This window comes from Octopus bimaculoides, chromosome 2 (genome assembly GCF_001194135.2).
Source record: "Octopus bimaculoides isolate UCB-OBI-ISO-001 chromosome 2, ASM119413v2, whole genome shotgun sequence".
Lineage (NCBI taxonomy): Eukaryota > Metazoa > Mollusca > Cephalopoda > Octopoda > Octopodidae > Octopus > Octopus bimaculoides.
The window spans coordinates 172738709-172766485 of record NC_068982.1 but is presented as its reverse complement, the minus strand read 5'-3'; the positions used below and the strand labels follow the sequence as shown (position 1 = coordinate 172766485).

The 27777-nt window shown below is 37.5% G+C and overlaps 1 protein-coding gene across 5 annotated transcripts in view; it reads right to left on the bottom strand.

The window, feature by feature from the left end:
• The window catches only part of LOC106875258 (estrogen receptor), a 782825-nt gene that overhangs the window by 306993 nt on the left and 448055 nt on the right, over positions 1 to 27777 (bottom strand). Inside the window, exon 1 of one of the 5 annotated variants that reach the window (XM_052965732.1) lies at positions 14743 to 16481. The exons of 3 other annotated variants lie outside the window; for them this stretch is intronic. In XM_052965732.1, the coding sequence (XP_052821692.1) occupies positions 14743 to 14816 (74 nt within the window). In that variant the 5' untranslated portion in view covers positions 14817 to 16481. Of the gene's footprint in view, positions 1 to 14742; positions 16482 to 27777 lie in introns of those variants that run through there. One more of the 5 variants, XM_052965733.1, reaches the window with a different exon arrangement.

The following is a 27777-nucleotide window of genomic DNA, read 5'->3' as shown; positions in this document are numbered from 1 at the left end:
ATATATATATATATATATATATATAAAATATTGAACAAAATAACAAAAGGTCTTCCAAAGGAGTGGAGGGAGGGCAACCATAGAAGGTGATTTGGGGCACCTCACACACAAACCCCAGCTTACTTTGACATAAACCAGAGGCAAGAGGCTTCTCTCAGTTCATGCAGCCAACTTCGGGCCACCATAGTTAGCAAGGCAAAACAAAAACAAACAAACAAAAAAAAGAAAGAAAATCAATACCGACACCCTCCTTCCACTTCTACCATCACACATAATACAACAACAACAACTAATACATCATCATCATCGACTATAACAATGCTTGCCTTTGTTGTTGCAGTTATGACCACAACAGCTGCTAATAACAAATAATACATCCACCAACAATGACGTTCACTACCACCACTACCTGGACACACACACACACACAAAGAGCAACAATAATATAAACAATCTACATCATCATCATCATCATCATGAATAGCTAAACAATGAAATGTATCTATATCAATGACACTACATACACCACCCCCTACTACTATTACTATTACCACCACTACCATCATCACAACATCCATACCACCAGCACAATCTTCCCTTCTACTACCACTACTATTATCACCAGAGCAATTACATCAATATCAGCAACACAAATAAGCCTACATATATCCACTGCCACCACCTGCACCATTGCATTCTTATAGGCCTGCTCAATCTGGGCTGACCTGGGGCTAAACAACAACCTCAATGATCTATTGTTACGAAACCCAATAATCACAATCAGTAGCCACCCCACCCTTCCTTTTTTTTATCTTCTGCCAAGAGCACAATAACAACAAAAGAACCATCATGACATCAAGTGATCAGACAGAAAGAAAAAGAGAAACAGCTTTTTCTCTCAGCTATGAAGAAGTTTGATCTACTCCAGCACAGCAAACAGATCCTAGTAAGAATAACTGGTCACAACTTGAGCCCACTTAATGAACTTATGCTGCAGTCACCCACATCCAGACAGATACATACCCAATCAATCTCTGCTGCAATGTTATGGTTCTCTCAGTATGGCCCTCATTTAGGTAGGACACATAGCATATCTGTAATAAAAAAGATCTATGGGTTGTACCAAGTCATTCAGCCAATTGCCTACAATGATATGTGTTTGCTCACTCAAAGCCAATGGATCTTATGCAACAATTTGGGGTTCGGCCCCATGGTGTGGCACCTCAGGCAAGTGTCTTTTATTATGGCCCTGGCTCAACCAGTACCTTAGGATAGGAATTTGATAGAAGGAAACTGAAATAAGCCTCTCTCTCTTTCTCTGAGTGTTTTTTTTTTGTTTTTTTTTGCTTAATGGTTAATCCAGCACTGGTTCAGCTAGAACTGATCTGAGAGTAAAAAACAACCATAGTTAGGACCGGCTAAAAGTAAGTTAAGTTTGATGTTAGTATATTGGGGAGTAGATTCTCAGTTTCTTGTTCGTTAAATATTCAGTCAGGTAAGAAAGAATTAACCACCATAACTGCTGATTTCCTCCATGCTGTCAACAGGGATCTAAATCCACCACATCGTCCCTTGAATTTTTTTTTTTCATTCACCATATATTTCTTCCATGCTTTTTCCACCAGAAATGTGACCCTCTGGAGCCCCTTACCTTTCACCATCCAACAAAAGTTTCAAATGTACATTTGTAGGTTAGTGTATAAGGAAGGAAGAATTGATATGATTGATTTGTTAGATCAGGTGATACTATTAAGTTACTCATGACCTGGGTCAATCTTTGGATTGCTCTGAACAACAAAAACTCAAAAAGAGAAATTCTAGATGGTTGCCCAAGAAGCTAAAAATTTACCAAAAATTACCACAAATCACACCTTATTTCTAGATACTGGATGAGATGGTCTTTGCTGGGTAGGGCATGGTTATTCATAAGTTTGGCTCATCAGGGTTGCTGTAAGACCTTAAATAACTGCAACATCTTCTTTAATATTCTCCTACAAATTGTAGAATTACCTACACTGCTATTTTGACAGCCATTTTTTAAAAATCTATCTTTTCAGTCAAGACTTAGAACTATATTATTTAAACAAAACAAAACAAAAAACAAAAAACAAAATCTGCGAAAAATAAGACGTCATCAGTGAAGGTAAGTAAGTAAAATAGACAGGGAAGAATATGTGAACATGCAAAAGAAGCTACCTTGTGTCTTGGGAGAGTCACCAAACCGATAATAAACATGCACTGGTTGAATATCACCTCTTTATTATGAGGCAAGTGGTTAAATGACTAGCCAACTAATTGATCCTTTGTGTAATGTTGTTTAGCAGTAAAGTGATATTGAACCAGTGCGAGTGTTGGCATAAGGACCTTCCCAAGACAAGATTTGCTTCAACATTCATATCAAGAATCTTGCAATGCAAAAACGAAATAAGAAACTATATTGTAAGAAAAAGTGGAAAAAGGGTTGGTTAAGAAGCTAATAGAGAATACTGAATTGAGAGAGGAAGACTAAGAGTCATCAACAATGAGAGAGACAAAGAGTCAAATACAGGGAGGGAGAAATAAAGTGAAAGACAGGGGTCTACAGAGTTAAACCCCTTTTTTCTGCTACAGAGCCAGAGAATATATGAGAGAAATATGAAATAAAGAGGCGAGGGCGATCAAAGAGTATATAAGAAACAGTACTCCACCTCCTATTTGCCTCAACAAACAGCATCCCACAAGGGACCATTTAACCTGAGAGTCAAAAGAACAAGTCACCAGATGAGTTAATGAAGAGACCAGTATAGCAAGAAATACAATGAGAGAGAGAGAGGCGGGGGGGGGACTGGGAAGTAGCAAGAACGCAAGGTGATCAGGCTGATGCGAGGTGGGGGACCAGTTAAGGAAAGGGATAGAGAGAGTGAGAAAGTTTGTTTAATACGGGAAGGAGACATATGAGCCTTAAAACTAGATAAAGGGGGCTCACTATGTGGGTGTTGAGGCCCCATACATAAACAGAATAGAGGAGGGATGTTCAATTGATAACATAGAACCCTAATCCGTACAGACAGAGATGGAGACAGATAACTGATGGTAGCTAGACAGACAGCCAGATAGATCACTAAGAAGCGAAACTGCAGAACTATATGGAAGAATGGTTGGGGTGAAGAGTTGATCAAAAGCCATGTCTTGTCATGTCTCTTCTATTCACAACACCGATGAAGCTGTGTACATTACTAGCCTACTCAACGGCCCACACCTTTCACATGCAATATTTTCTTCGTAGATCACATGGACGGATGATAACGATAACGATTTCTCACAGCGAAAACAAGCTACAGATTTGCATATAAATTTCTCTGAAGCAACCAATCATTTCTGCCCGGACTTCAACTCAGAAATGTCAATAGACTCTTCTAAAGCTAAAATACCGTCATTGGCATATAATCATTTCGAACTTTGGCACAACACAGGGTCACAAATTTAGTAAAAAAAAAAAAAAAATGGAGTGGGAGGAGTAAGTCGATTTCATACTGACCTCAGTGTATTACTGATATCAGTTTATTGCACTTAAATAATGACGATTTGAATAATAAGGACTTCTGATCATCAATTTTAAGGGAAGAGGATTTAATCGACAATACTGACCCCAGTATTTGAGCTTGCCAGAATTGGAATCCAGAATGTAAAGAGCAGAAACAAATACAGCAAGGTATTTTGGTCCGACGCGCTAGCGATTCTGTCAGTCTACTACTACTACGACTAACAATAATAATAAGAAAATAATATCCCTTTCCTTATTGGCTACAAGGGCCACAAAAACCATTTAGGGCAATACAAAGATTAAAGTAAAAATAATCGTTTCTAACATTGGCACCAGACCATAAGTTGTTTGGGTGAGGGCAGATGTAGAGTCGATTAATGTCGATCGCCAGAGCATGACTGATGACTAAGATAAAAAAAAAGAAGAAAAGAATACATTACATCAAAACCAGATTTGCAGACTTCTTACTGGAGTCAAAAATTACAGGCGCACATGGATGGAATAAACAACTACTACTACAAATTTTTGTTACATGAACAAGGTACAGCACTGACTTTAGAACACACATGACACTCACCACGTAGCACAAGTATGTATCCCGCCACGATATTACATTCGTCACCTAAGCAACAACTGCCGTCTTCAACACATACACACGATGCTAGGTCTACAAGCAACGCATTACTTGTAACACTGAATTCACAGTACCCCACATCGAATTACCTATGCAACAAGCACTTCATACTTCGATTCACGAGTCAACAAGGGAGCTTCCAATAAGAGCGTTCCTGTTTAGAAACAACACCAGAATCTCTCTAAAATCAAAAGCTACTATTTCTGAAAAAAAAAAAAAAAAGAATAGACCAAATAAATTTCTGGCGACGTTTTTAACTGGAAAGACGGATACGTCAAAACTGGAACGTCTTTGATCATAAATGTCCTCGATTAAGGCTAGCCTGGACTGCCGAATATACGGCCTCACATTGCCTGCGAGAAGTATAAGCCGTCTCAATAAGAGATGAGGGACTAGGAAATGAAACCCAGTAGTGGAAGAAATTCACCATCACTCTCTAGCGCTTGCCCAAAGGACCACGCAACGAGCTTGAACCCGGAACCATCCATGTGATTGGGAAGCTAACTTCTAACCACAGTCACGCCTGCGCCTATATATAGAAGCAACGTCAGCGTGAATACAAGTCAATCCCAGCACAATTTTAGCACCGACTTTGTAAAAACGAAACTAAATACTGTAAGACATGTTTAATCGGCGATTTATATCTTGATTTTATTAGAAGGGAACACTCTCCCTCGTCGATAATATTCAACACTATACTATTATAACAACGTTGTTCCACAGGGCGCTTTACTTACAATACACTACACAAGACCAGTTACGATAACTGACTGACAATAGTGGTATTGGCTAGTTTATAAATGGTTTTGTTTATTGCAGGAACAACTTCCACAACTACTGCAGCAGCAGCAGCAGCAGTGAATAATGATGTAATACAACGGCAGTAGTAGAGTACTAACGTGTACGCGACCGAGTGGGATGGATGTGCATGTGAGGGTAATATAAGGGCGCACAGAATACAAAGAGGATGTGAGAGATTGCGTGACGGGGATTTTGTGGAAGCGACAAAGGGAAAATGTGTGTTTTAAACAGAAAAAGTGAGCGAGATTGAAAGATGAATGTGTGTGTGTGTGTGTGTGAGAGAGAGACTTGGATTTCGAAATGTATGTGGTCATTTGTAATGGGAGAAACAGGGGAAGGCGATGGCAAAAGGAATCTCTTTTTTTTCCCCACGATCCTTCTCTCATTCTATCTATTCAGTCGGTCTGTATGCGTGTATGTATATATATATATATATATATATATATATATATATACAAGATGAAGAGCATAGCAAACTGAGTCTACAGTCTCGATTCCCAGTTACAGTCACAGTCGAACACTCGTCACAAAACATACAGGCACGCAATCGCGATATGGAAGCATGACCAGTACACAACCAACATTATGTAAGAGCTCGAACAGAGAAAGAGAGAGTGTTGGGGGGGGGGGAGAAATTGTACGAATGTGTGCCGTGTCTGTGTGTAGGGTCGTGGGTGAGAGAGAGAAATAATGAGAATGACAGGCTAGAAAATATATTGATGAAAAATCAAAAATGTGATTTCTATTTGCAAGTGTGTGTATATATGTGTGCGTGTGTCTGCAGCTGTTAATGTGACGGATGGGTGGATGGCGAGCGAGAAAGGAAATTTAAGTGTGTATGTGAGTGGTAATTATACATTTGACATCAAAAGGTAGGGTTGGAGCAGGCAGAGGGGATAATCTGGTGGGTAGGTCACCCGTGACAGGAGAGATCTTCACACATTTACGATGTCGGGGTGTTAGAGACAGAAAGAGAAGGAGGGGAGGAGAGAGAGAGAGAAAAAAAATCCAGTAGTTTCAAAGTTTTGCAAGCGAGAAATAAAGAAGAAAAGAAAGAACTTGAACATTGTTAGTACTGGTGTTTAGGAGGCGTTAATCCCTAGTCACTATACTACACGTGTGTGTGTGAGAGAGAGAGAGAGAGAAAGAGAGAGAGAGAAAGAGAGAGAGATGTTTATTAATTCGTGTTAGTCACAGCGGCAGCTATGGACAAACATGTTGAAGAGAAAGCGGTAGTAAGTGCGAGTGCGTGAAACAGCGACTGAGTTGTCAATTATGCATTTTCATTGAAATGATTCAGACTGGAGGAAACAGATGGAGACGGAGGTGCATCACATTATTATTATTATTATCATTATTATTATTATTACATAGCTAGGCAGATTACATACACATGCATGTATATCTATCTATGTGTACGAGAGACGGTGAGTACACAATGGTGCATATGCGTTAGTGATGTTAACTTAGCTAAAATATTTTAAATTTCCCCAAAAATTGTAAGAGATGAAAAGAAAAAAGAAAATTCTAAAAATAATAATTTAAAAGATAACGATAAAAATCGACAAATCCTATTAATATTTTCTTTCTAGCTTACACACGCGAGTGACGAGAATGTTGAAAAAAAAAAGAAAAAGAAACATGTTTACAACAGCGAAATGTCTTTTCTGAGACAAAACAGTCGCTCCATTTACAAAGAGTGATTTAGAAAAACACTTGCTTATCAATAAATACATATGAATGTGCTGTCCTATATTACTGTAATAATCCTTAGTGGTGGAAAGGGGAAATATCTATGGTATATACACATTTATATATGTATGATGTAAGTATACACACACACATACATATATGCCTGAAGGTATATACAACTTTTTCTCTATGAATTAGTATTATCTCCTAATCGCCTATTTCTGGCCGACGCAAAGATTTTCCGTACATCCACACTCAATCTCTATAATTTCGTAACTATCTATGGGTTGTCCGACTACAGCCTTATCGCAACTACCTTACCATACATTCACGTTCTTCACATCTTTCGGAAACCTATGTATGGTACCCCCCAGTCTGCAAACTGCCCAGAGCTTCGCCACCTCTACGCTATTCCCAGCAGTACATCTGACCTATCAGAAACAGTTTTTAAACATGCCTTTTTCCTCATCCTAAACAATAAAACACGGATAGACCAGAAACTCCAAGTGGTTAACTCACAGTTGCGCTGCTGCAGCTCAGATAAGGGTAAATAAAAATTTAACAACGCTTGAAAAAAGTCAACAGCCCCTACAAAAGCGGACGGCTCTTACGCACTAACACAACGACTGCAAGACCATCATCAGAACCATGAAAGAGACTCGAGTGAATTGGACATCCCTCAAAATCTACAGCATTCCAAACTATAAGACAAAGTTTTGGGTCCCTTGGCAAAATTACATCTCCCAATTTTGCCGAATTCTCTTTCTCCGTACTTCTCAACTGATGTTTGTAAACACTACTTCTACGAGAAAGAAAATTTACACCTTCAATGCACGCTTTGCATCCAACTCCACACATTAACTAAATATTCTCCAAATCTATAATTCCCATTCTACCAAGTTCGTTATAACGCACAACATACATGCCGTTGCTTCAAACTAACAATGCTACTGCCCTTGGCAATGTCTTTTCCACTACCCACAAACAATGCGCCACATTGTCTGTCCCTCCCTCTCTCTCATATATATATATATATATATATATGGGCTGGACAAAATAATGGAAACACCTAGCATCATAATTTTGAAACATCCATAAAACCGTCAAAAGCTTGTTTATTTTTGTTATTTTTTTATTTATTATTAGTGTTACTTAATGTGTTTTGCTAAAATTGCTGTTTCTTTTCAGATATCATAAAAAGGTAATTAAAATTCATTAAAAATAACAGATCTATCGGACTTTCAAAGAGGTTAAATTGCTGGTGCTCTTATGGCAGACGCTAGCGTAACGAAAACAGCAAAAATGTTTGGTGTATCAAGCAGTACTGTCTCGAAAGTAATGGCAGCCTTCCAGAAAGAATGAAAAACCTCCTCGTCGAAACAAAACTCCGGAAGAAAACCAAAGCTTTCAGATCGGGACTTCGGACTCTTACGCGAATTGTTAGAAAGGATCACAAAAGTACAGCTCCCAAAATTACTGCAGAAATTAATGACCACCACGAGAACCCAGTTTCCATAGAAACTGTTTGCTGGGAGCTACACAAAGACGGATTTCCCGGGAGGGCTGCAACCAGAAAACCACTAATTTCAAAAACAAAACGTTGCAAGACTAAGCATTTTATCTGATCAAATTCATCTTACGGTTGCGGAACTGTTTTCGGAGGGAAACGCAATCTTTCAGGATGATAATGCACCAATTCACACAGCTAAAGTTGTAACTGAATGGCACGAGGAACATTCTAGTGATGTTGAACATCTTATCTGGCCACCACAGTCCCCAGATCTCAATATTATTGAACATTTATGCTGCATTTTAGAAAAACAAGTAAGGAGTTGATATGGTCCAACATCATCACTACAAGAACTGGAGACTGTTTTAGCTGAAGAATGGATAAAACTGCCCTTGGAAACAATTCAAACTTTGTACGAGTCCATACCTCATACAATTCAAGCTGTAATTACAGCGAAAGGCGGTCCTACCCTATATTAAAATAAATTTGTTTGAAATTTTAAGGCGTTTCCATTATTTTGTCCAACCCCTGTTTATAAGTACGTATATACACATTTGGAATGTGACCCATTCCCAGTGAAGATAACTTCTCAGGCCCTGCCAACTATCGCCAAGAATCATTATTGCATCTCACTACTCCTATATGAACAACACATAAATAGAGCACAAGGACCTCTCTGGCGAAATCATCAAGATAGTAAAGACTTCATCGCAAAGAATAGCCATCTCCTGCAGAGCCAGAAAATTCTTGAGGACCAACATTTTACTACCACTCTACAAAGCTAAGTTACGACCCACAATGGAATAGTGTTCTCACATCTAGGAACGTGCTGCTGTTACCCACTGAGATAGCTCTTCTAGACAGCATTCAAAGAAAGGCCATTCGACAATCCACTCCCTGTTCTAACTACAGTGACCGTTGCTCCTTCGCAAGTGGATGAGTCTGTTCCACTTCCACCCAAACACTCCTGACCCACTCATCTCTTCTGACACCCAAACTTTAACCACAACGGCCAGTCCTCTTTTCATAGAATGCCGGTACCCTAGAGTACTCTTCCCTGCACATGGAGGGGAATATTCTAGAGAACAGTTTAAGCGGCATCAAATTTAACTGGACTCGAAGGCACGGCGAAAGCATAGCCTCTTCCGTCATAACCAGCCAATAGTGGTGCGTGAGTGTGTGTGTGTGTACACAGAAAGAGGAAGGTACTCTCGTGTTACGGAAATTGTAAAGTGTAACAACTTTCAAGTTACTTACAATTCAAGAACACTGGAAATAAACCGTTAACTGGAAGTGAAGGCAGCAATGCGAAAAGGAACCGTAAGAAGATTATAATGAATATGAAACTTGATGCAGGAGAACTAAATCAGCCACATTGCCAAAATATTAAAGTTTGCAACATGTGCAGTGGGAAAACTCATGACAATAATGAGAAAATTAAGTGAAAGCGCTTTAAGAAGCGCTTTAATATGCACAACATAAAAATGACAGACACAGAGGTTGCTAATTATAATAAACCTGAGTAGCTGGCGGGTGGAGGGGGAGAGACATTGCTAACTAGAACACATTCTGGGGTAAGTATACAATGATAATGAAACTACGCTTTTTTGGAAGTGCATATGAGCTAGAACTATTTCTCGAAAAGAAAAATCAACACTAGGATTTAAAGATTCTAAAAATCTACGTTTCTTCTGGCTGGAAATACCGCTTAAGTCCCTACTCATGTGTCACTTTGAAAATCCGAAGGCTTTCAAGGGTTAGGCAAAGTTTAATTTACCTCTGATTTCTCGTTCAAATAAAATGCATTCATGAGTTAAGACATTTTGAAGAGTTTCTTGCTCTTTTGGTCCTGCTATAGGACCGATGTACAATGTACAATGCCAGGAATTTTAGACAATGCATCCATGAACTAAAATAATTTTTTTTTGATTATTATTAAAGTAGAATAAATTCCGAAAAATACAATCTTTTTGCTTCAACCCATGGATCAAAGTGTGACAGCTAACCTCAAAGAATATCATACAAGAAGAAATTTCGAATAACTTATGAAAGCAATTAAAAGGAGGATAAACCTAAATTAGAGACTTCTGGAAGAAGTTCATCAACATGGATAATAAATGGGTCGTAGCATGAAGTTTAATCTTAAATTTGAATTGTTCTTGAAAAATTTCTGTCCAGACTGAACCTGTGACTTCTACAAGCATAAAGTCTACATGAAATTCAGAAAGATATTCAGATATTTGCAAATGATGTAGGGTTTCAAGGAGTCACAGAGGATGGAATGGTTGAGTTACTAGTGCCCCACAGAGAAAGCTTACCTAACAAGGAGTTGATATTGTTAGAACAAGAGCAAGCTCAGAATACAGATGAATTATACGGAAATTTCACCGACTCCACTCCAATTAATTGCAAAGAATATTGCTGGGTTTGGCATTTACAGAAGATCTGCAAGTTTTTGCTGATAACAGCCCTAATTGTAAACGTAATTTAAAAATAACAAGAGCTTACAATGAAATCGGTTTTTACGCTGGGCTGTACAAAGAGATGAAGTACCATAAATATATAACAATTTGAATAGTAAAAGTTGAACTATAAGGTGAAGAATAAATAATGTCCCTCATTCTGCCAATAACACTCATTTCCCCACCACTCTCCTCCCACAATAAACAGCTTTTGTGGTAAAAAACGTACCCTATAACGTTTATGTATTTGTTCTGCAAGATTCTTGATGTGAAATCGTGTGTTGAAACAGATATTGTTATATACTTGGGGATGGCAAGATATGACCATCCCCAAGTACCCTATTACGATTCTTATTTATTTCTCTTCAAATGTTTTAATGAGCATATTTTTTTCTTTTTCGTTTTGTTTCACTTCAAAATTCTCGTCGTGTGTGTATGCTGGAGGGGAAATATTAATAAGGATTTGTTAGATTTTTATCATTAGCTTTTAAATTATTATTATTATTAATATCAATGCATAAAGGTGTTCGTGTTGTTAGTTCATGTTGCTACTATTATTGTTTTTCAGGGTAAAAATCCGTCGGAACGCATTCCCACTTTATAACATTAATACAAGTGGAAAAATTAATTTCGCGTCACAACAATATTTTCAGAAACTCACTGCCTCCATAAAGTGGAGGATCTCCACTACGCCCTTATACATACACACGATATATATATATATATATATATATATATATATATATATATATATATAGCGAGTGTGTGTACGTACATGAGTCAGAGAGAATGAACAATTTGTACATGTGTAAAGTGTTTGCATGTTAGCTAAATATTTTTAAATCTACGAAAAATTGTAAAGAGACGGGAAAAAAAATTAAATAAAATAATTCTAAAAATAATTTAAAAGCTAATGATAAAAATTGACAAATCCTATTAATATTTCCCCTCCAGCATACACACACGACGAGAATTTTGAAGTGAAGCAAAACGAAAAATAAACGTGTTTACAACAGCGAAATGTTTTTGTGACAATACAGTCGCCCCATTTACGAAGGGCGATTTAGAAAAACACTCACTTACACACATATAAATACACACATGGATGCGCTGTTTGTGTCCTATATTACTGTAATAATCCCTGTGGGTGGAGAGGGAAAATGTAGAAGGTACACGCGCATATCTACCTATCTATCTATGTATCCACACACACGTATGTGTGGATAGATGTTGTGCATGTGTGCGTGTATGTAGAGAATGAGAGTTGCGTGTGTGGGTGTATTTCATACACATACATGCCAACAAAATTTCCAACATCTAAGCAATTCTAACTCAAATAGTCATGAGTATTTTTTCTTTTCTTTTTTTCATGCTTTAAACAATCTCTTCACACATACACCACTACTACCACTTACTATTATTAATTTACTATCGCTACAAGTATCTGAGAGTACGTGTGTAAGGAAGGTACTTCGGGTCGAAAGTACCTAGGTACGGTGAAATGAATAAAATCTATTAAGAGTTGGAAATATTTTACGTAAACATTATTCGGCCTGATAAAAATGTGTATAACAGATAAATTGTTTGAATATCATAGCTGTATTTATCAGAGAAAGCCTTAATCAATGTGGTTCATATAATATATATATATACACATAATGTATATTATAGCTGCATCAAGATTCGAGGTAGAATTTCGTGATAACGTGTTCGTGTATGAAAAGAAAAAAGCTTTTTAATTAACTGGTTGATTGTAATGGACAAACGGTGTGTGTGTGAGAGAGAGAGAGAGAGAGAGAGAGAAAGAGAGAGAGAGAGAGAGAGAGTATTTATGTCTGTGTATTTATGAATCCTTTTACTGAAAGAAAATACGCCAGTCGGCTGGCTTTGTTTGTTTCTGTAGGTGTTCGAGCGTTCGACTATTTTTTTGTCGGGAAAGATTCAATTAGGACAATATGTGTTTATTGTGTAACAGTGTGCATTAAGAGACAAATATTTAAGCATAATAAGCATCTTTACATATAAATATGTATCATTTGTAATGTGCTTCTGTATGATTTACATCAGTGTAAAAGAAATACCTCTCTCTCTCTCTCTCTCTCTATATATATATATATATAAAACACACACACGCCCGGCCATTCTACTACTAATAATAAATAATAATGATGATAAACATTAACAAACAAGTATTCCGAGTTTCAAGTGGTTATTAAAACACATTTTTTACAAAGCCTTTTTTTTTTCTCGGAAAGCAAAAGCAATTCTGTAATGAAGTCAACAACAGTAACAACACTGACAAATAACACATCATCACCATCACCACCACCACCACCGTCATCAAGTGCCGTGTTGAGGTGGTGGTGGTGGGGAATCGGTCAATAACCTGTTCGTTTCAGTTCCTTTAAATCTTACACACACACATTATAGTGTGTGTGTGTGTGTGTGTGTGTGTGTTTCAGACTTGAGTTAATCATTTTATGTTTGTTTCGCCTGTGATTTCTCTCTACTCCATTCTCACAGTCTCTGTCTCTTCTTTTTTTCTACGGTAGCTAATATATTTTTGTGAAGTGACAGAAGACACCGTAATCTCATACATTCATACATTGGATAAAGACAAAAACAAAAGTAAAGGAAAATAAAACCAGAAATACACACACACACACACACACACACACACACACACAAACCACACTCATAAACATTATTAGTAAGAACGATAATAATAATAATTATTAGTAGTGACACAAGGCCAGGATATTTGGGAATTGTGTAAATGGGTGAGGATAGAGAGATAAATAGCAGACTATTTCGATTCCCATCCCCAGTACGCCCCTGGTACTTATATCGAAGACCATCAGATCAGTAGTAGTAGTAGTAGTAGTAGTAAATGGGGTGGGGTGCGATTTCATCGATCCAACTGCTTCCCTCAAATTTGTGGATTCTGTCGATCGAAAAATCATCTCTACATTATAATTATTTACATTTATTTTTTTAATGCGTCCGCTGTTATTTATTATTTTTTTTTCTTTTGCATAATCGATTCTACGTAAATTGCTACCGGTATTTTCTTTCAAATTTGTCCTTGTAATGTCTCCTTCATTCGACGGCCCTTGTGGCAAATAAAAGAAATCATTATTGATCACAATAATAATATAATATCGATCAGAGAGAGAGAGAGAGAACGCAGAAATGATTTTACTCTATATTTTAGCAATCGCATTACTAATTGAGACAAGTAATGATGACAATACAACAGACAGTACAATCGAAATGATACGACGAAAGCAAAACACACGTACACAGAGAGAGAGAGAGAGAGAGAGAAAGAGAGAGATGCAAACAGAAGCTTAAATGGCAGAAAGACAGACAAAGAGTTAATACTGGGGAATCGGTTCGCGTGTTGCAAGACTGATGATATATGTGTTTATAATGGAGTTACAATGTGCTATGTTCTTAGATTGTTTGTGTGTTTGACTCGAGCGCACACCTTACTACAAATACTGCCAGCGTGAGCGAGCGAGTGAGTGAGTTTTAGTTTTGCCTACTCGTAATACAGAAGAACTAACTAGCTAGCAAAAATACGAATGTCCTTATTGACGACGAAAATAACGAACGAAAAATCAAGTGCTGTTCTTTTTGCTATGGTTTTGGTTTAGAAGCTTTGATCAATCATCGACTGACAACAGTTGAAGACAGATCGTTGTGGATATAAGCAAAATTAAACATACTCATCTATGTATATAACCCACACACACTCCGGGTGTTTGTGTGTGTATATATATGCGTGTGTGTTTTTGTGACTAGTATATTAGAAATTGTTTGCTAGATTGCCCGATCTCTGAAAAATAAATATGATAAAAAGGTAGAAAAGGGTAGCAAGTACCCATTCCTCCAAACTCTGAGATGCAGGAAGAATAGCCTGTTACAGTTGGCCAAATTCTTCGCACACATGTACACACAATATTCTCATCGTTAAACATGCATTAAAAACACACTACAATACATGTGAATATGTATACGTACAATTATATGGTACTGTGTAGGTAGAGTGTGCGTGTATATATATATATATAATATATCTTATATGTATATATATGTATAAATAAACCACACTTACCTGTAAGTAGCTTTTGGATAAGGAATAGTAGGTCCAACTTTAGAATATTGATATGCATGTAAAATGCTCCACATGGTTAAATATTGTTTGTTGTGCTATTTAGTACTTCAATATTTGCGTCTGCGTATGTGTTTGTATATATGTGAATAAATGTGTTTATGTGCGAGAAGGGTCATATTTTTTTGTCTTTCGCTAATTTAATTTTTTTCTCACGTTTTTCCCCTTTTAAAATATTTTTTGATGTAATTTTTACGTTGGAGGGAGAGCTGAAGGTTTGTTTTTACGATAAATTCTCTTTTCCCCCAACAAAAGAGAAAAAATATCTGGGAGAATGAAACAATTTAAACACTGCAAAGTATTTTTGTTTTGTGTGCTAAATTTATGACGATGATAAAAATATTAATAACCGGAAGGTAATTCCTCTTTCTCTTTTATATATATCCATTTTTTGTTTTAAAAAGTTTAACGTTGAATGATATTTGGTTTAAATCCTCTTTTTAAAAGACAGCGATTTTTTTTTTTTAATATATATACATTTGTAAATCCAAGAGCAGAACACACGTGTATGTACGTTCGTGTATATATATATATATACACGCACACACACAACCACACAGAGTAAATTGGGGCTTGTTGGATTTAAGAGAAAGAGGGCGGAAATTTGGAAGCAAACAAAAAGGGGGAAAAAATTATAAAAAAGTGTGTACGAGTAAAAATGTGTTGAAAAACTGAAAGATGTAGAAAAGGTTACTTCGTATATCACTAAAAAAATTTACTTTTTTCAAAATGTAAGCAGATAGTTTTCATATATATCCGATTTGGCTAGCAAAGATTTTTGAAATATGACGACGATGGTAAGATATATATATATATATATATATGTGTGTGTGTGTGTATATATATATATATACACGTATTTTGCTTTCTCTTCTCGATGAATTTTCTTTTACTATAATCGTATTGTCATAATACTGTTGCTTTTTTTCATGTTGATAAAGGATGGTGGTGGTGGTTACACTTGCAGAGGTGGCATTGACGATGATAACGCTGATGAGTACGAAAACGATGAAGATAAGGATGAATAAGATGCGGACAGTGATGATGATGATGATGATGATGATGATGCGGCGATGTCACGAATAAGGATGGTAGTAATAATAATAATAACAACAGTAAGATGCAGCAAGCGACATACTCCGGGATGCATTGACAGAATGTAAAACAGCAACGATAATGATTATGATAATAATAATAATAATAATAGTGATGAAGAGGAAGTGAATGACGATGATGGACGTTCTTGGCCGTGCTATAAACCCAGCACATGTGTGGAATAAGTACAATATAAACGGTCTGCTGCGTCGCTTGTTAATACACACAAGGTACTTTCCTTCCTACATAGGCATGGGTATATATATATACATATATGTTTGAGTATATTTATGTAGATATGTTTATAAATATACATATATTTATATATGTGCAGTTTGTTTTGTTTGTATGTATGTATATATATATATATTACATTATATCATTTAATTGTATATGTATGTATATATATATATATATATACACATATATATATAGGTATATATGTTTGCGTGGGTATGTACATATATATGTATACGTATTTCTAGTCTATTTCCAAAGAGCGCAAGCAACAACAAGCTCTTCTCACTGGCCGCCGCCACTGCTGCTGCTGCTAATTCTCTTGTTGTTGTTGCCTGTCTTGCTGCCCTCTCCCCACTCTATGTTTCTACGGATAGATAGACAGAGAGAGAGAGAGAGAGAAAGCGAGAGAAAAGTGTAGATAGAGTGAGAGAAACGGGCGGAAAAAAACGCATTTACGAAGACTGTATGTCTACAGCGAAACCCTCCGTCTTCGTACTACCTATCGCTTTCTCTTACACACACCCTTTCAGTTTTCTTACTACTTTCTGTCTTTCTTTTACTCACTCAATATCTTTACTAGCAATCACTTTCTCTCTCTCTCTTATACATACATATGTATATATCTATCATTACCACCTATCACTGTCTCTCGTTCTCAGTTTCCTCGCTACCTTTTCACATTCTCTCTTTCTAATTCACCTACCCACACTCTTTCCTTGTCTATCTCCTCTTACACACCCTCTCACTTTCTATTCTTCTCACATACACTCAGTTTTTTCCTTACTACTTTCTATCTATCTATCGTTTTCTCTTACATACGCATGCTCTCTATCCGCACTGTCTCTTTCTTTCTCTCTTATTCTGCCGACTTGCTTCGTTAGCTGGCTTTTTTTTCTTCTTCTTCTATAGTGAAGCACACACTGTTAGCCTTGCTTGCCTTGCCATGTAGTAATAGTTGAACAGACACACGTACACACACGTACGTATTGACATATATAGACAAGCCAGCAAGCAAACATGCGCACGTAGTATGTACGCGGACAACTGCCCCGAAGTCTATACACACCGAGAGAATAATTTACACGAGAAGCACCTATTCTCCTTTACTCCGTCAAGAAAAAACATTTACCTAGCTCGTCAGATCTATAGATAGATACACAGCAAACACGGGTGTGTATATAAATATATATACTATACAAACATAAGTATACATACACTATACAAACATAGGTGCGCGTGTATATGTACACACACGCGCGCAGAGGTATAACAACGTATATATAATACAAATATGCATATGTATATTTACTGATTAAGCAGCTCCCATCATAGCCTTGGCCGTAATCGTCAAAACAAAGTAAAGAATTGAAGATTTATACACAATATACGTATACGCAAGTTAGATTTATACACAATATACGTCTACGCATAGTGCATAAAAATGAGAAAAGCGTGTTTGTGTGTGTGTGTGTGTGTGCGCGCGTGTGCAAAAGATAGGAATGGGGAGTCGCTAATAATACTCAGTGTAGCAAATACACCTGCACTCGGAATAATAGTAGACAACGGGTAGATATATAATGTCTGGTGCGTATGCTCACTGCGTTGCCCCAGTCTCTTTATATCTGATCGTGCGTGCTTGTGTTGTGTGTGTGTCTCTCGCTGGTGTGTATGCACGCGTCTGTATCTTGTTGTTTCGCCCAAGGTCGGCCCTTTTCAATACACTTTATCGTCAAAGGTGTTTGCAACCGTGATGATTTGTCGTTTTGTATAGCGCACACTCTTTTTATTCAATGCATCATTGCATTTTACAAGACGGTAATGCTGTGAATGGAGGGAAGTGGGCTACTATTTCTAGCACACCGAGCGACCTCGTTATCAGGGTTCCTTTTGCTTGACGTCTGCAGTTATGAACGTTGCTTTATGATAACGGATTTTGTGTCTTGTTAATGTGTAAGCACACGTATACTTCTAATAATTGCGTTCACACACACACACACACATATATACATAGACAAATGCAGACCTGTGTGTGTGTGTGTGTGTGTGTGTGTACAATCGACTGAGAGAGCACGACGTGACTTTAGTCTTCCGTCTACGTGTGTGTATGTACGCGCGTGCTTGTGCGTGTTGTATAAATGAAATACATGATTCTTTTGAGTACACACACACACGTGTGTGTGTGTTAAAAGAAGGTGGTGTTCACGACGGGGACGGTGATGGTGTCTCTCCTCCTCCTCTTCGTAACAGTGTTACCCTGTCCATTCATCTACAGAAGAAGCTGCAAAGCAAGGATGAACAACAGCCGCAAGAGCGGGAGTGAGAATAAATGAGTATGGGTGTGATGGGTAGACTATTGGAGAAGGATGAGGGGAGGTACGTTATTGTGTGTGTGTGTGTGTGTAGCATGTGTGCAAAGAGATGAAGTATAAGGAGAAAGAGGCTGTAGAAAAAAAGCGAAGGAAGGAACAAGTGTAGTAGAATGTGTAAGAGTTAGTTATGAATGAAGGAAAGGGAGAGAAAAAAAGGGATAAGAAGCGAAAGATAGGGGAAGCAGAGAACGATGGTGAAAGAGATGGTGAGAGAGAAAGAGAGAGAAGTGATGGGGGGAAAAAGACGGAGAAGAGATTAGAGAAACAGAAGGTGAAAACAAAAACGTGTGTTAAAAAGCAACGAGTAAGGAAGAGGATAACGAAAGGCAGAGGAAGAGATTGGAATGGAACGAGAAGGAAAGTAAAAAGAAGTGTATTTGTAGGATAAGTAGGAAATTAATGTTGAGTGACTAATTTAGAGGGGTGAGTATAAAGTATGGGAGAGAAAAGAGCGGGATAGTTTAGAGAGAATGATGTGAGAGAGCGAGAGGGATGCAAATATGAAAGTGGTGGAGCGTGTGTGAAATAAAATATATATACAGAAAAGGGAGTGGGTACATTAAAAGATTGGTAAACAGAGTGATGATTGTAACAGTGAAGGGACAGAAACGGTAAAGTCATTCCAGTATCCGAAAAATGAGAAGGAAGTGAACGTTACGATATATACATTCAAAAAGTGTGGAGGTAAAAAAAGAAAGGAAAGAAAGAAAAAGTAAAAGAAAGATTGAGAGAATCTGGAGGAAAAAAAAAATGGAAGGTATTCAAATATCCGGAAGAGACGAAAAAAATGTTCATAGGAAAAATGAGTAAAAAAAAACGATACATGGTAGAGAGGGAGAGGGAGTGTAAGAAAGAAATGGGAGGAGGAGATAGGATGGTGATGAAGAAAAAAGGGGAGGAGTGTAGTAAAAGTAACGAAGGAGGAGGTAGAGATTTAGATTAAAAAAAACCGTAAGATTGAAAAACGTGGTGGTGGGAGAAAGCTTGAAAAGAGGAGGAGTAACAAAAACAAAACACACGGGGAGGAGGAGAAGGAGAAGGAAAAGATAAGAGAAATAAACCGGTGTAGGAGGAAAAGTAAGAGTAAGTTGCAGGAAGAGGAGGAAAAGTAAGAGTAAGTTGCAGGAAGAGGAGGAAATTCTGCTTGCGTGGGAATCTTATTTGTGGAGTTATTTTCGCGGGTGTGCTTCCGTGAGCACATACGTTGTTCGTATGATGCGTATATGCGTGTGTGTATATGTTAAATACATTTTTCACGTATGGAATATTGTATATGTACGCGAATATAACGTGTGTGCATAGAAATGCATTGTACCTGAGTATCTGCACATGTGTACAGAATGGATACATTGCATGTGAAATGCATTTCTATGTATACACGTTATATTTTGCACGCATCATATTTTACGAATGTGCGCGTGTGTATGTTTATTTATATATATATATATATATATATATATATATATATATATATATATATACACACACACACACACAAATGTAACACTATATACATAAAACATGAATAAATACACACATACGTGTATATTATGAACGTATATATATATGCACATAATCACACACTCATATCGTGGATGTGTGCATATGTATGTATACATATGCATAGAACCACGGATTTTCTGGCTGAATACACTTCGAATGTGTTTGGAAAGAGAAAGGTTGCAAAACTATAAATTTTCCTTGGAAAAAATCCAGATAATGTTGATAGGGTTTGACGACAATGGTTTTGAGGACGAAGAAAATAAAAATACAGAGGGAAATGAAGTAAAGGGTAAAGAACTGATAAGTGTGTATGTGATGGTATTCACTGGAAAGTAAATGGAGAAAGTGAGTGAACGTGGTGGGAGAAGAACAAGAAGATAGGTAACTAGGGAGTGATGATTGCCTGCGTCTGACTGACAAAGTAGACAAATGGATAGATGGGCTTCTTTATAAACACACACACACATGTATATTTGTGTGTTAGTGAATATATTGTCTATATGATATATATATATATATTATAAATATTATATGTTTAAAGCAGTACCCCAGAATGACCGCTGTCCAGTGACTGAAATAAAAAAAGATGTGTGTGCAAGTATAAAAAAGAGATGTTTACACTCGGATGACTACGTGAAAACAAAAAATGTCTAAAAGGGGAAAGAAGAAAGAAAATGGGATGTGGGTGAAAGAAAAGAAGACGGAGGTGCTAGCGGTTAGGAACGTGGTGAAGATGATGTTGGAAATATTGCAGAATAACAGTATTTGAACACACACAAAACATACAGTCATGCATGCATCCATACATACATACATACATACATGAGAAAGAACAGAAGTAGGAAGAAAAGAAGAGAGAAATACGAAGTATGTGTCGGCTGCAATGGCAAGCAAAATTGATGGAATGAATGACAAACCGGTAGAAATAAAGGAGGGGAGAATAATACGTTTTGATAGAATTGAAATAGTGAGAGATAAGATAAAAGGTGAAGCGAGGGTCGACGTGGTTGGTTTGAGAACCAATGAAAATAATTATCACAGAGACCAAAAACATAAGAGGAAAGAATGGTGGTATTGCAGCAAGAGTCATCGCCGTTTTTTAATTATCTTTCTTTCCTAAGGAAAGATGGCAGGGTTTGATTCGAGAGATATTCGGCTGCTTTCTCTGGTATATCAAGCTTCCACGCGAAGGCTCCCTCGTATGGTGACGGTGTGCTAGTGGTAAAGAATTAAGATACAAAGACAACAATTTATTTTTGTTAATTAAATAAACCGGCGTGGTTGTGTGGTAAGAAACTTGCTTCCCGCACCACATAGTTCTGGGTTCAGTCTCACAGCATGGCACCTTGGGAAAGTGTCTTCTAGCATAACCCCAGCCTTGTGAGTAGATATGGTAGACAGAAACTGATAATATACCCGGTGTGTGTGAGTGCACATTTTACATGTAGTTATGCACGTCTGTTCAGTATTTGTCCCCCACCACCGCTTGATAACCGATGCTGCTTTGTTTATGTTCCCATAGCAGTTTGGCATAGGTGACTGATAGAATAAGTACTGGGATCGAGTCGTTCGACTAAAAAACTTCAAGGCGGTGCCCCAGTATGGCTGCAGTCCAATGACTGAAAAATCAGAACCGAATCCACTCTCAAAAATTTCGAATAACTGATCATATTGGAGTTATCTCCCATGCATAGTTTCTTTCCCCAGATCTTAAACACCTATACAGGAACGTTTTGTCTATTAATTACTTAGATAATCTCAGGTAAGCGAAGTTTTTTTTCAGCTTATTACATTACATTTGTAAGATCCTACCGTTTCTGTTATTCAGCGATTCGACAAAGAGATTGATAAAATAAGAATCGCTTTCAAATATTTTTAGTCTTTGAGAAAGGTATTAGCATCCCACTTTGTTTTTTCACATAAATGCATGGCTTCTTAGTTCGCTAATTAAACGATTACAATCCGTCTCCTATTTTCTTTAAACAGTTCGATTTAATTATCAGGAGAAAAATGTTAATAAAAAAAATAGTAAGTAATAAAAAAAAAGGTAATGGAGAAAGAGAGAGAATGAGAATGCATAGATAGATAGATAGAAATATATAGATAGAAATATATATATATAGAGAGAGAGAGAAATATATATATATATATATAGAAATATATAGATATATATAGAAATAGATAGATAGATAGATAGATAGATAGATAGATAGGAGAAAGAAAACTGAAATATATGAATGGTTAAGATATAAAATATAATAAAACAGTAGAATATGAGAAATCAATTATCGTAGATCGAACGTGAGAAGGAAAGAAAAATAGACAATTAGTGAAGAGGAAGAAGGCGTGAGAAAAGTGTGACAGAGAGAAGTGGAGGAAGAGCAAGAAAAAGGACACATTTTTGTGTGTGAAAGTGAGAGAGGATGACACGTGGATGTGTGTACACTTGTGGGTGTATACGAAACGGTGAGAAAGACAGAAGGACAAACGATTGTGTGTGTATAAAGTGAGAGAGAGAGAGAATGAGTAAAAAAAAAAGGATGAAAGAGGAAGTATAGATGTGTTTTGGAGAGGGAGAGTATGAGGGAATAAAAGAGCGAGTGAAAGATGAACTAACAGGAAAATGGAAAGTATGCAGGAGGAAGAGTGTGAGGAGTGACAAAGAAAGACAGGAGGAAATACAAAGAGAGAGAGAGAGAGGTAGATCGAAAGAGTGTTTTTGAGAGAAGATGAAAGTGAGAGGGTATTTGATTATTTTGAGAGGAAAACGAAAAGAAAAGAAAGAGTTTAGTGAAAAAAAGGCGAGAGAGAGAGCAGAGAGAATCAAAGAAGAAAGAATGAGAGAATGGGTGCAAATGAAAATGATAGAAAAAAAAGAAAATTTGAGAGCGATAGCTTGACAAAAATAAAGAGACCATCGAAAGATTTTGAGAGATAGAGATTGAGAGATAGAGAGAGAGAGAGAGAGAGAGAGAGAATGAAAAATATTCAATGAGAAACGGCGAAAGAATCAAAGAGAGGATGGGAGAAAAGAGTAAACGTATGATAAAGAAAATGGGAGAGAGATGAATCGACAGCAGCAGAAATGATAAATGCAGCGCTCGCAATCGAAAGAGAGAATAGAAAATAGTCAATAAGAGGATGGGCGATCGAAAACGTCGTTGTGGACGAAAGGGAGAGCGAGCGAGAGAGAGAGAGATAACAGGTGAAAGAGTAAGAGCAAAAAAACTAAAGCTATTGGAAGAGAGAGAGAGAGAGAGGATGGTTGTGTAAATGGAAGGAGAAAGTGCTTGCCAAGCTTGACCCTGTTATATTAGTAAAAGCACTACTGACATGAATCGAGGAATATTTTGCAAGTAGCGCTATTTAACTAGGCGTATCATCAAGCTAGCAGCCAGAGCAGCTAACGCAAGCTAGAACGAAGCGACTGAAAGAGATAATAAAGAAGGTGGAACCGAAATGGCCAAACGGCGATAGAGGATTACAGAAGGAGGGAATCTATCTGAACTGCCGCAGTTTGGTTTTTTGTTTAGTTGAGGTTTTTATTTAATTTTTTTTTTATTTACTTATGTATTCTTTGGCAAATAATAGTTTACCATTATTGTTTTACGGTTCACTTTCGAGTGTGTATACGTATAGTTACACACTCACACGCGCGCGCATCAACGAGAGAAAGTATTCATCAGAACATGTAGAAGTCGCATCGCGAAACTCGGAGTAACACGGAATGAAGCTTCAGTATCGAATAAGCGTATGTATATATGTAGGAGGAGGAATAGTAGTAAACAATTTTACCGTTCATTCATTCTTTTATATTCGAATTGCAAAAGAAAACCTTTAAAAGAAACGTTAGATCACTTAAAAAGACCAAATGTCATGTAGTATATTTAGTTACGTCCCTTTATGGTTTCATTTATAATTCTGTGAGGCTCAAGTTTTACCTTTCATTTTGGCAATCAAATCGTTTTCCTCGTAGTGGCTGGCGATGTTGCAACTATGAGGACTGCAAAAAGGTGGGGCGGACAAATTGCATGTCCATGTTTAATAAAATTAAGATGTTTTTTATAATTGTTTTAACTTGCCTAACATCGTGGCTATGAAAAGTTTGGATGCAAACACTATTTCATCTTCTTAATAAAAAGAGGGGTGTTGAAAATTTTCCCTAATACCTTGTTGGTAGCGGAGGAACTGGTATTTCTCAGGATGAGAACAACTAAATTGACTATCACCCACCCTAGCACGTGGTCTCAATGGTAATATTATTTTACACAGTATCTTACCTACGTTTTTAAAAAATTCTTTATTGCCTTTAAAACTCACACCACATACCAAGCATAGTCTTAGGCAATTCAGTGTTTCCTCGACTTCATCATTTTCCGTACCCAGAACAGGACGGCATTTGATGGTAAAGCGCCAAGACTTACAGTGTTTTAGCTATGTCTCTCCGCAATCACCCTCAGCTCACATCCCACCGCCTAAACCCAATTTGCTTATTGTTCTTATGGGTGTCGATGAAGTGATTCAATCGATTACAACCTCATTCTCCACCAGGAGCTGAGGACCATTATAGAAGATCGTGATGAACGTGGAAAACGTGTGGAAACGGTATTGGGGCGTCCTGTGGGACGAGATTTTCACCTACATTTAGATTCTTGTTTAGAGAAACACTCCCGGGGCAATCCAGTGATTCTCCACCCTTCTTCATGCATAATGTATTTAAGGAGATTTGGTTGTTATTTCTAGAATTGCTAAAAATGACTGAACCAGTCTATAGGGCGCCAGATAAGATGTCTTGTATTTCAGTTACGTTTGTTCCTTTACGTTCAAAGTTCGTATCCCACTGCGAGTCGACATTGCTTTTCATCCCCAGAAGAAAACTAGGAATCGATTAGGTCGTCTATAAATTAATATCTAACCAGAAAGACACTAATGCATATTGTGTATATACGTGTGTGAGTGTGTGTGCGCGCGTTTGTTTATATATATATATATATATATATATGTGTGTGTATGTGTGTGTGTGTATGAAAATAGACAAATGACGTATTGTCTAAGTCTAGCTTACTTTCATCACTCCAAGTACGATACGAATGTATATACAAGTAATATTCTGAGGCCAGCTCAATAAAACATACACATGCCTCCCACTTAAACATTTCTAGCCTTGAACCAAAGAAAAATATTATTCACAAGGTAGTGGCTGGAGGTGGATGTAGTGTTGGTTAGAGTGATATAGCACAAACGACGGGGTGCCGGAGAGACCAAGTGTAATACGCTATCTAGATATGTCGCTTTATGATTCTGAGTTCAAATTTCGGCTGAGAGAGGGAACGTTGTTTTTCATCTGTACAGGCTAGGGGAGCGGCCAATAAAATAAATACGGGTTCTTGTTAAGTATCCCCCAACCACTAGAATTTTCTGAAATAACCCATCAGAATAATTTTCCCATTTTCTACTCTGATGTAGTTTTGTCTGCCGAGGACCAAAGATCATATTCATTTTCTCAGCATGCAAAACTACATTAAATAAATACATAAATAAATAAAAATCTGGTGAAAATTTGAAATTCTTCAAGTGGTTGGAACAAATTTAACAATATACTAAGTAAATACGCACTACCAATCAAAATACTGAAGTTGATCTAACCAATGAGGGGTTCCTGTTTCAAATGTGCCATAATGTATTTCTGTTAATTATTATTACTATTATTATTATTATTATTATCATGGTGCCTCCAAGAAGAAGGATCTGGAGGTCAACTTTGTCTTTCATTCTTTTGGGATCGATAACTTAAATACCAGTTAAGTACTGGGGTCGATGTGAACAACTGTCCGCCTCCCCACAAAATCCAGACCTTGTGTCTATAGTAGATGATGATGATGATGATATTATTATTATTATTATTATTATTATTATTATTAAGAAGGCAGCGAGCTGGCAGAAACGTTAGCACGCCGGGCGAAATGCTTAGCGGTATTTCGTCTGCCGCTACGTTCTGAGTTCAAATTCCGCCGAGGTCGACTTTGCCTTTCATCCTTTCGGGGTCGATAAATTAAGTACCAGTTGCGAACTGAGGGTCAATGTAATCGTCTAGTCTCCTCATGCAAAAGTGTTGGCTTTGTGTCAAAACCATTATTATTATTATTATTATTATCATCATCATCAGTAGTAGTAGTCGTAGTCAGCACCTCATCCCTCCTCCTCGTCAACATCATCATTAACATCGTGGTCGTTTCATCATCAATACCAATAATTACGAGCGCAAAAGTGTTACGTGGGAACACCACATTTTGGTGACACCTGGTGACGAAAGCGGAACAGAATTTTGTGACATCACACACGACCCTTATTAACATGGTTTTAATACCAATTAGTGGATGTGTAATGAAATTAAGGTTAACATTTTCATATTGGTATTGTTAGAGGCACTGGTGGTGGCGATGGAGGCATTGGTGGTGGTGGTGACAACATTACAGCTTGCAGGAAGGGGTTGTTGGGTTTGGTTGGTGGTATTGTTGTGTGGGATGCAGGGTGGTGGTGAGGAGGTTAAATGCCATTTCACACTACAAAGAAACTCAACCGTCCACACACACACACACACACACACACACACACACTGATATGCGCGCACGCTTACATGTATGTGAGCGTATGCACATACACGCAATCTCATGAACACACACACACACACACACATATATATACATACACACACTATACATACACACAGGCGTGCATGCATACAATACATTAAAGATCAACGGGCAACATGAGAAGTACCTACACCATACACTAGCACCATCCCATCCACCCACCCACCCCCGCTGCCATCTAAAATTCACTACCGCAACCACTATGGAAATCAGCCCCCACCTCCGACCACCGACACCACTACCACCAGCATTGCTATCGCCAGCAACATCGTCGCCAAACTGAACAGCACCGTCACCACCATCAACCAAACCATCAGTGCCACCGCTTTTACCATCAAAACCACCAGAGCTTTTTCCACCACCGCAATGTTGGCATAGATCTAATGACACACAAAAGAAAATAAAACGGGATGTTGACAGCTGGAACGCCTTTCATCAGAGTTCTAATCATTCATGTCTGACCTAGGGTTAGAACTATAGCGGCCATATTCCCTCAAATCACTCTCGTCTTCAAAAACAAAAACAGGGCAATGACATAGGATAATGTAGTTCTAGATACATACCCCGAAAAAGACGTAGTGGTTATGGTTGCAAAATCATTGACTACCCTTCCGTGTGTATCTAAATGTACTTCTATTTTAATTTTTTTGTCTTCTTAGCTTCGTGATCTTATCCGATCTCATATTAGCGTCATATTATAGGTGCAATATAGTAGAAACAATTGGTATGTAAGATGCAATATACTGGAAACTTTTATTTATCACAACGATCGTTTCGACACCCAAGGACATACCCCAAACGCAGTTTAAATTCAAATCTAAACTTCAATTATAACACACACACATATATGGGTGAGACGGAAAGAGGGAGCCATCTGCCCATACACCGACGTACGTACACCGTTGAAAGGTAGAAAGCTGTGGCTTTTGTCTGAAATAAAAATATCTTCATAGACATGCATATCACTTCGATATGTATCGTGTTTTAACACGTTTCTGAAGAGAACTCGCACATAAAATTCACAGGGTCATCCCTTTCAGTGCCTATATGGTACACAGATTATTATTTTAATCTACTACTTCATTTGTGTACACCGAGATTATATATATATATATATA